General features: G+C 33.6%; 1 protein-coding gene across 1 annotated transcript; it reads left to right on the plus strand.

Annotated features, from left to right (window-relative positions):
* The first annotated feature begins 3,845 nt into the window (after window positions 1-3,845).
* Window positions 3,846-6,456, plus strand: LOC145137920 (transcription factor RF2b-like). Its single transcript, XM_079072060.1, has 4 exons — window positions 3,846-4,414; window positions 4,914-5,046; window positions 5,125-5,209; window positions 5,822-6,456. Exons 1-4 carry the CDS (start codon window positions 3,927-3,929, stop codon window positions 6,172-6,174), a joined length of 1,059 nt encoding a protein of 352 aa, XP_078928186.1. The 5' UTR covers window positions 3,846-3,926; the 3' UTR covers window positions 6,175-6,456.
* The last annotated feature ends 4,674 nt before the right edge of the window (window positions 6,457-11,130 follow it).

Below are 11,130 nucleotides of genomic sequence, written 5' to 3' on the forward strand. Positions count from 1 at the left end.
TTGGGTGGAAATATCGGCTTTGCTCTCTGACGGATTTTTGGTTCGTATATGCCGCAAACTTGCTATTTTTTGTCGGTTTTGCCATTTTTACCTGTAATTGCAGGTTTCCAGGCTACCATGAAATATCATTTGCGAAAAAACCTTTAAGATTATAAACATATAAAATATAAATATATATTCAAAATTTGATAAAACTAAATGGTTTTTTTTTTTAATTTAAATACCAAAAGTTGATATCAAACAAATATAAATTTTACCTACTTATATTTTGAAACCAAAACCGAAACATATTTTTACGTTTAAGTTTGGTAATTTTTTATTGGTTCGATATAAACTTTTGATATTTAAATTTTAAAAAATTATTTATCAAATTTTGAATATATTCCTTAATTAATACTTATACTTTTCTAAGCAAAAATAAAAAAAACTTATGTTAGCTAATAATTAATTACACTGCTACGTATGCTAAAATAGTTAAAAATATGAATAATATGCCATCAATTACATTCAATTCATTTTTTTAAAAGGATAATAAAAATATTTTATATGTTTAAAGGTTTGTATTTCAAAAATAATAACGTATCATATTTTTTTATACAAATAAATATATTTGTATAATAAATTAGACAAATATATTTATATTTTATATGTTTAAAAGGTTTATGTTTGTATTAGACAAATATATTTATATTTTATATGTTTAAAAGGTTTATGTTTGTATTAGACAAATATATTTATATTTTATACGTGTAAAAATGTTTATGTTTGTGTTTTAGAAATAATAACTTAGTATAACTATATTTATTTTTATAAAAAAATATGATATATTATTATTTCTGAAACACAAACTTTTTAACCATATAATATATTTTTATTTTCTTTAAAAAAAATAATTGTATGGAAATAATGCCACAACATAGTGATTATTATCACCTCCAAAACTGCTTTACGCGCCATGAATATATACAACGAATCAAAAAAACCACATAAATCACAGATAAAAACAAGATTAAATAAGTATATATCACACCAACGATTTATCTTGAGACGAATTTGGGAAGTCACTTCACACTCGATGAACACATGTAGAATATCTTCTCTATTGTTATTACAAACCGGGCATAAGGAATAAGGAATGTCAATACCGCAGCTAGACAAGTTCGTTTTGGTAGGAAAACGGTCCAAGACGGCTCTCTATAGAAATATATTAACCTTACTATGAATGATTTTATTCCATTCAATATTTATATGAAGCAATGTCACTCCGTGTTCATTAATACGAATTTGAGAATCCTTAACAACATATTCCAGACCATTATTAAGATTTATAATTTTAAGGGTTTTTTTTGCAAAATATGTGTAAACTTAAGGGCTTTTTCGCAAATAATATTTCATGGTAACCTGAAAACCTGCTATTACAGGTAAAAAGGACAAAACCGACAAAAAAATGGCAAGTTTGCGACATAAACAAACCAAAAATCTGTCGGAAGGTAAAACCGACATTTTCAAAAAAACTTAAGACTTTTTACGATATTATCCCTTATTATCTAGTTTCATACTACCTCCGTCCCATATTTATTATCCACTTTTGACTTTTGAAGTTTTTATTCTTCAACTTTGACCTTAAATATTTTTATTTCTATTATATTTTACTTGATGAAACTTATAACAATGAAAAAACATTTAAAACATAATCCATTCGTATATTTTGTATCAAGTATTATATACAAAAAGTAAAATATTTATGGTTACAAGTTTAAGAACGAAGACTTCAAAATTCAAAAATGAATAATAAATATAGGAAGGAGTATTATTTAGCAACTTAGGCTGGAGGGAGTGGTGCCACCGAAACTGCACTCCCTTCCCCGCCACATAAGCGCCACGTCATTTTTTACCACACAGGTGTGGTTTCTTGCCACACCAAGGGAGTGGTGACACACTTTTATTTTCTTTTATTTTTGTTTTTTTTAACTATTTTAATTTAATAAAACTTTTTTTTAATAAAAAACATAATTTTAAAAAGATAATATTTCATTAATTAAAAATACAAATACCATACATTACTTAACTTAAAAAAAACCTAAAAATTTAGAAAATCAAATTAGAAACATAAAACCTACAACTTAAAAAAAACACACACACCAAACGATTAAAAACTTGAAAAAAAAAACTAGAAATTAGCCACGATTTACGTAACGTTTTTTCACTTCCTCCTTCATCGCCAAAATAACTTGAAGTTCGTCCCCGGTCATATTCGACGTGTCCATCGCTAATATTCGCATGTCGCTCTCCCTTTGTTTCCGAAGTTCTCTTTCAGAAGCAATTTGCAAAATTTTGTCCATTCTGTCTTTTATACTCTTCATGTCGGCCCCCATTTGTTTCAACTCATCTGAATCCGACGCGTTGCCTTTGCCTTTGCTTTTTGCTTTGTCTCTTCCCATTGGTCGGGAAGGTGGTGAAACTGGAACAAGTTCATCTTCGTTTAGATCAAATTGAACATGAGCATCTGATGTAGTGTGGTCGGACTCAGATGTTCTGCTGCGTTTTGAACCACTGTCGATATGCTCGTCTGATGTTTTGCTACTCAGCCATTTCTTGTTATCTTTCAAAAAATTCCAAACTTCAAGAAACTTGAAAGCCTTCAGATTTTCTTTTTGATACACTTTCAACGCTTTCTTCAAAATCACTTCATCGCTTTCTCCACTTTTCCATTGTCGTTTCATGTTGTTATACAAGTCATTAAACAACATGATTTCCTTGTTCATCTTTCCCCATTTGGAGTACACTTGATGTTTTGTACGGTATTCTCCACGGTTCATTCCTTTATGGAACCTATGTAAAACGCGAATCCAAAAGCGGTCATGCTTTTAGTCTTTTCCAACCGTCGCATTTTCTGAAATATCGATCCAAGATTGTGCCAAAACTAATACTTCCAGAGGTTCCCAACATTTAGTCTCCGCCTTCTCTTTTCTTTTAGTTGCTGCTCGAGTGGGCTGAGTTTCTGTAACGAATTCCGGTTCGGAATCAGAAACGACCGTTTCTGGTTGTGTTTGTGTTTGTTGAACAAACTCGGGTTGAGACAAAAAATCAAATTGATTAAAATCTGGGTCGGGTTGTGGTAGTGGTAGTGTTTGTGGTAGTGGTTGCGCTGGTTGTTGTGGAAAATACGAAAACATACCGCCGTAGTGGTAATACGGAGGTGAAAAAATCGGTTGATCAAATGAAGGTATTGGGGGGGTGGTGTTTCTAACTGGTGTTTTTTCTTTGCTGGACCTTTTGGAAGAAGACATTTTTCAAAAAAAAAGTTTGAGGAAAAGAGTAAAGATTTTGGTTTAGGTTGTGTAAAGGTTGTGTAAATAATGGTAATATATATATATATATATATATATATATATATATATATATATATATAAAGATTTTGGTTTACGTTGTGTAAATAATGGTAATATATATATATATATATATATATATATATATATATATATATATATATATATATATGGAGTAAAAAAAATACACGGATCAATGACCGTTCAACGGTCAAAAACAGTCAAATACCACCAACCAATCACACGTCACGGTACTCTACAGCCGCAGTGCGGCCAAAACCGCACAAGACCACAGTCTGGGGGCGGTGTGCGCGGTCCAGGTGGCACAAACCGTGGTCCCAGGCCACGGCCACACCCTCTACCCTTATAATAACAAAAAAGGATCAATATCCGAGAAACCCAACCCGACCCGTTTGAAAACGAATCAAAGCAGACTCAACAGATAACGATAGGTTTGACCCAAAATAGTCCACGAGATGCATACATTGCATCCAGAAAACAGTTATACGGTTTTTTCCCTTTAATAAATACAGATAACTAAACACACACTCCTTTTCCTTTTTGGTCAGAGCAAGTGAACATCATACGCATTACACAATGCAAGATCCATCAAATCCCATTCCCAATCCCAATCCAAATCCAATGAATGCGGCTCCATTTCCGTTCAGGGCATCTCACCACCGCCGAGCACACTCCGAGGTCAACTTCCGGCTACCGGACGACCTAGATCTGGTATCAGACACCTTCGATGCACCCTCTGGAAGCTTCGAAGAGCTTGGATCTGAGGATGATTTGTTTTGTACTTATATGGACATTGAGAAGCTCGGATCCAACTTGACTGACGGCGGCGGAAGCGGAGGAGGAGGTCTAGACATCGGTCGGATCAGCAATTCCGGTGGTGGTGGTGGTGGAGCTTCGGAGGATAACAATGGTGACGGTGAAAAGAGCAGTTCCAGACCTCGACATCGGCATAGTAATTCAATGGATAGTTCGAGTCTTTATAGTGAAAGCATTGAAGCTAAGAAAGCAATGGCTCCTGATAAGCTTGCTGAATTGTGGACTATTGATCCTAAACGAGCTAAGAGGTAAGTATCATTTTTTATATCTTAATTTTCGTTTTTTTTTTCCTGCAAATTCTTTAATTTTATGGAATTATTCATCAGATCATTTCCAAATCTTTAGAGAGAAAAATTTGAATTCCGTCACTGTAGATTACAATAGAATTTTCTAATTTCGTATTAGTATTGCTCTTGATTCTGATTTTAATTTTTCTGTTCATTAGTCTTGAGGAATTATAAAGATCTTTAAGATATTTATATTTAATGTGCCTTTTCTTAAAGGTTTTTTTTCTTTTATTTTTTTTGTAAATGGACTTGATCTACTTTAATGTCATAACTTTTTGAAACATAAAGCATGATTCACTGTATTGAGAAAGTGCATGTATTAAATCTTTACTTTGTTAATAACCAGGAAATCTTGTAAGAACAACAAGATTTCAAATTTAAATCATAATCTATGAGTAATCTGCTGCTCGACAATCTGGGTTTGAGAATGTCAGATCATCTTATGCTTTGTAGCATACAGGATTTTAGCCAATCGACAATCTGCTGCTCGATCAAAAGAGAGGAAAGCACGCTATATATCCGAACTTGAGAGAAAAGTTCAGACCCTACAAACAGAAGCAACCACCCTTTCAGCACAGTTAACTCTGTTTCAGGTCATTCTTTTGATACTTTCACAACTTTCTAATACGCGTTTTACTTTAACTTTTGGACTTATATTTTTCCTTGTACAGAGGGATACAACCGGCCTTTCATCTGAAAACACGGAGCTTAAGCTCCGATTACAGGCTATGGAACAACAAGCTCAGTTACGTGATGGTAAGTTTCCAAGCAATACCACACCTGGAAAAATTATGTCGGGAAAAACCACCCAACAAGAAAAGTAAACACAAGAATATACTTGGAAACTCCGTAAGCAGAGAAAAATTCACTATATGATAAATTGTTACAATCACATATACTAATCTCTCAAGCCATCCCCAATTTATTTATGGTAAATTATTACAATCGCATAGACTAATCTATAAAGCTACCCCCAAGTATACTCACAGAAAAATTTACTATATGGTAAATTGTTATAATCATATATACTAATCTCTCAAGTCACCTCCAATTTATTTATGGTAAATTATTACAATCACATAGACTAATCTCTAAAGTCACCCCTAAGTACACTCGTACCTTCAAATCTGACTCACACAATTCGGTGTTTTGAAACAAAATAAGAAAGAAAGAAAGAATCAAATTAAGTACATTTGATTGGACCACTTTGGAACCAAAACTTGGACTCCTTTGATAAGCATGAATCCCACTCCACATTTTCTTTTACTCTTTCTTTTCCAATTAATGTGGACTATTACGTCTTTTGAATTTTAGCCAAATTTTAACAGATTGAGTGATCCATTTTTATGAATTATTTCTAAAACACAGCTCTGAATGAGGCACTGAAGCAGGAAGTGGAAAGGCTGAGAGTTGCAACTGGAGAAATAGCAAGTTGTTCAGATGGATACAATCTAGGGATGCATCATGCTCCTTATAACCAACCAAACTTCTTCACAAACCAAAACCAATCCGATCCACAAAAATACCACCAGTCAAACATGTCAAACCACCGCCACCACCCGCTACTTGCCGCCACCCATGGCGGTGCTCTCTCAGACACATTGCAGCAGGATCCACTTGGGCGGTTCCAGGGTCTTGACATCAGTAACCGAAATGGTTCTCATCTTGTCAAAACCGAAGGGCCTTCGATCTCCGCTAGTGAAAGCAGCAGTACGTTTTAAATCTCAACTTTATTTTTCAAATTGTTCATAGATTGACATGTGTCGTTTTAGTGGCCACAAAAACCATTTCTTTCAAAATTTTATTTATTTAATTTCACATGATTAGGGTTTTAGGATTTAACAAGTTCTTCCCAAGTTCTTTATTGTTTGTCTTGGTGTTGTGTTAAAATCGGGTGTTGGAGAATTTGCATCGTTGTGTAGTGTCTGTTGTTATTCATTCAACTCTCACCATTGTTTTGTGTTAATTCATTTAACTGAATTTATTTATTGTGTTTTTTCGTTCGTTGAAACTTGTACTATGTTAATTCATTTATATTCATCTTGTGATCTCACTCGTTGTATCTTAACAATGTGTTGTCCCACCCAAGTCAAACACGTGGCATCTAAATAGACAAATATGTTTGTATATAGTTAGAGACAAATATTAATAAAATACAAAATGATATTTACAGACATATATTATTTAAAAATTAAATCTAAATGTATACACCAGATAAATTTATTACCCTTAAAATATATTAGCCATATTTTGTTTCATATTTAAATTTTTTTCACTTATGCGATTATTTTGAGATTTTTTTTTTTTATTTTGTAAATTTTAGTTGGTTCTATTTAATGCACAAACTATTTGTTATAAGTTAAAAAGAGACTTATATAACAGGTTTATCATGTCGACAAAATTTGTAAAAAAAAGTCTTACTTTTTTGTAAATTAGTTTATCTCTTACTCACCACGGGATATAAATTGTGAAGAAGTTCAAAATTTAAAAATAAATTCAAAACTAATTAGTAGATGTTTTCAAACATTAAAAAAAGAATGTAATAAATTGATTCATTCACATAAAAAATATATGTCTTATTTACTTGTATGATAGTTCAATTATGTTGTACCTTATATGCATGAATCAATATTCAAAAGTCTAAAAATCTCATGGTAATTCCACTAAACAATCTTTAATGCAAAATATCTAAATCACAAACTTTGAATTGCGCTGGATGTATAATGACGTGTTTCTATGTTTCACTAAGATTAAAACTTCCCATAAGAAAAAAAAAGGAAAACCATGCCCTTAACGTAACTCATAGAAACAAAACATATAGGTGCTGTTTGTTTTTTCAGAAAAACCACTTCTGACCTCTTCTTGCCGCGCCGTGCAACACACGCGCAACACTTGGGATTTTGCAGTTGTTTGTCTTTTGGACGACTTCTAACTTAAAAACTGTTGCGCGTGTGCTGTGTGGCGCAGAACTAGGTCATCATCTTCAAACCACTTCTCACTTACTTTAAGTTATATTATTCAATTTAGATTTGTTTTAATTTTTTTCAACAATATATTTACTATTTTAAAAATATTTGAAGAATATTATAAACAATTGAAGTATATTTTACATAATTTCAAAACCATTTGGTAAATTTCATATAAATATTTTTGTGTTATATTGTCTATAACCAAATATTAATCAATTATAAAGTTAATCATTAAAATTACCAAATTTATTGAAGTTAACCGGAAAAATAATCACCATCTTCAAAATTTTAACAAAATGAACATGTTTTTAGCTAAGTTAACAATTTTATTTATTGTTATTTAGAAAATATTATGTTTAATTCTTTTATATAAACCTCTTTAAAAATCATATCATCATAATGATCTTTATATTTGATTTGCATATGATTAAACTAAATAAATTTTTTATTTAAATTTATTTTCAACTATTGTATAGTTAATTTCAGTTTATTGCAGCAGTCTGTAGAGGTTAAAAAACAAACAAACTTTTTATTACATACTACAACTGTTTGGTTCACCTCTTCTACTACATAGGGTTGTAGATGTGGTCCGCAGACTTCAATTGTTTTCACTTTGAAAAAATAAACAGCACCATAAATTTAATTCCACTAAATAATCTTTAATAAATAAAGTAAGCTTCTGTCATCCTAAAATTCTTTTGTGACACCTCTAGTTATCAATCCTCCTTGCTGCTCTCTGATATCAATATCCCCAAAACAACAATAACCATTTAACATGTGTTGGTGCAAGATAATGGATCGTAAGATCTGTTTCGATTAAAAGGAGAGTTCAAGGATGCCTAAGCTGAAGCTCTTTGAATTGTTTCACTAACCTAATTCCCATGTTTTATATATAACATAAAATTAGTAATGACAACCGGAAGAACAAAAACCTGAACACAAACCTAAATCAGGACAAAATCTCTCCATAAAGATGCATTAATTCATTTGGCTAACTACAACAATTATGAAATATAGAGCTACATGCAATAAACAGCGACGTATTTATATTAATGTGTACATAATGACATCCTTCAGTTACACCATTTAACTGTAAAATGTCAAAGAAATGAAAGTGCAATTGCTATTTATGCTATAATGGAAAAAAAAATGAAAGAATGGTTCTTAAATTAATGAATTAAGAAAAGTACCTAAGTATTTCTTGCACCAACAACGTTGAAGGAGCAGAGTATCTTTGTATATGTGGTTGTATGTATGTAATGTTCTAATAACAGAATTAATTGAAAGTGTGTTGCCGAAAATTAAACTTCCAAATTCCCTTCGAACCCCAAATCAAGATCCAAACCTCTAAGATCCAAGTGAAATGAGAACTAAGTATATACTTCAAAGAAATATTAAATACGAATGAATAGCAATGTGCATGTTGCCTAAAGTGCATTAGTCAATATGACAACATTGTGTTCACCAAAATCTGTGCCTATGTCAGAACCTTGATAAGATGAGATATGGTCCGGAACAAATAAAAGCCACATGTGTAACGACCCAATTTTCAAAGAAATTTTTTCCTTTTTAAATAATCAAAACATTTCCAATCAACCATAAAATTTCAAGAACAATTGTTTTCAAATTCACACATCAACAAATTTTATTTCAAATATCAGAGTGTCCCATAAAAACGCCTATGAGAGTGCATGCCGCGCCATCAAGCCTTGCCCTTGCCCTTAGGCTCAGAAGTACCCGAAACAAACCAACAAACTGTAAGCTAATGCTTAGTGAGTTCCCCAGAGCATACCCCACACAATCCACATAAATCACATATAACATATTAGTTATAAAGCTACATAAATCACATAAGCCATGCATATAAACATATAGGGATGTCGTGGAAACCATCCAAGGGCTTACACCAAGTGCCACTGGAAACCCCCATGTGGTCTTTAATAGCCGCCACTGGAACCCCCACGTGGTCTTGGCTCACTGCCGTGGGAACCTCCACACGGTCTTCCCTAATCATAGAAATATCATACTAACTAAACATTTAAACTTACTAGGAAGCCGTGGAAACACTCCAAGGAATTATACCAAATGCCATAGGAACCTCCTCATACTCTTAACATATTGCCACGGGAACCCCCTGGGGTATTCCATACAAGTGTCATAGCGACATATCATCCAATCAACTATATATATATATATATATATATATATATATATATATATATATATATATATATATATATACATATCATAGAATGGGCCGGCCTTGGTGCCTTGGACCCATTGGTATGGTAAGAAGACTCACCTTCTCAAAATGCTGAACTGATAAGATAAGATCAGATAAGCCCCAACGCGCAGCTCCAACTCAACTGCTTATAACCATCATGTGATTAACTTGTCAAAATCCCGAAATACCAGAAATACCCTTATGGTCAAACTTGGTCAACCATGGTCAAAGTCCAAGTCAACAGTCAAGGTCAACAGTCCATGTTGACCCCAACTCGTCGAGTTCCTTCAGAGTCTATACAACCGAAATCCTGAGTCAACTCGTCGAGTTACCTGAGTAACTTTTCAAGTTCCTTAATGTCCAGAAGACCGAAAACTCATGTAGACCGAAAACTCTAATCCGTCACCGAAATCACTCTGAATCCCAAAAACGGGTAAACCCTACCCGACTCGTCGAGTTGGCTAAGCAACTCGTCGAGTACCTTCAGTCCTTTTTGTGTCCAGTCCTTTCTAGTGGAATCCATGGCTCTAAATTACAAATCCAACCTCTTATGGTGTAGTTACCACATAAAGTTGCAAACTTTACGTGCATGCAAGGCCTCTCAAGGCTAAAACACTAAAACCAAGGTTTCTACGAGGTTTAGTGCATGGAGAAGAGCCTAAACTGGATAAAATGGACAACTTTATGTCCATGAGGGTCTCAAGGTGTCTAGATCTGGAACCATATCCTCATGACAAGTCCAAATCCGAATATGACATCATTTTGCCCCAAAAGTGACCATATTCTTTCATAAATGAGATCTAAACAAATAAAGGTCAAGGTAGCAACTTTATACCTCAAGATGGTTGCTAATACAGAGTAGATGTCGAATCTACTGCTCCTCTCCCTACTCCACCTTCTTCAACCTTCAAAATCCTTCACAACCACACCAAAATCACTCACCAAGGCTCTCACACACACTCAAGGAGGTATAAGGCTCGAACTAGGGTTTCTCTGGGCAGTTAGGACGGTAAGGGAGGCCACAAATGATCCATAAGTTCCTTAAATAGGGTGCAAACCCCTGAAAATTAGGGTTTTTCTTTACAGCGCCTACTCGTCGAGTCGGGGCCTTCCGACTCGTCGAGTAGGTTCTAAGTCCCGCGTCCTCATAAATGATCTCTACTCGACGAGTTGGAGCTCCTTAAATCGTCGAGTTCCAACCTAAAATCCTAAAATTCTAAAAGTAATTTGATACCTGAAACGAGTGTTACAACATGCCAAATACGCAACCTCTTAAAAAACTTTAGTACTTTAATTCCCACCTATTATAGCAACATACTTACATTTTTACTTATCACACAAACACGATGCATACCCACAACCACTCATACCACACTGACACAGACAAAGCCACAAACATAGGGTCGTTCTAAACCGATAATAGTCCTATGGGAAACAGAGAAAACTAGGCCCTTCAAATGTCAAATTATCAAAATTCATATAAA

The sequence above is a fragment of the Lactuca virosa genome, chromosome 9 (assembly GCF_052849685.1).
Source record: "Lactuca virosa cultivar CGN04683 chromosome 9, Lactuca_virosa_CGN04683_v6, whole genome shotgun sequence".
NCBI classification, from domain to species: Eukaryota; Viridiplantae; Streptophyta; class Magnoliopsida; order Asterales; family Asteraceae; genus Lactuca; species Lactuca virosa.

What these genes read in the sequence shown, in the direction of transcription:
- LOC145137920 (XM_079072060.1), top strand. Translation starts at nt 3,927, where the DNA reads ATGCAAGATCCATCAAATCCCATTCCCAATCCCAATCCAAATCCAATG. An exon ending in GATCCTAAACGAGCTAAGAG is followed by an intron (nt 4,415 to 4,913) that starts GTAAGTATCATT and finishes TGTAGCATACAG; the next exon opens with GATTTTAGCCAATCGACAAT. An exon ending in CACAGTTAACTCTGTTTCAG is followed by an intron (nt 5,047 to 5,124) that starts GTCATTCTTTTG and finishes TTCCTTGTACAG; the next exon opens with AGGGATACAACCGGCCTTTC.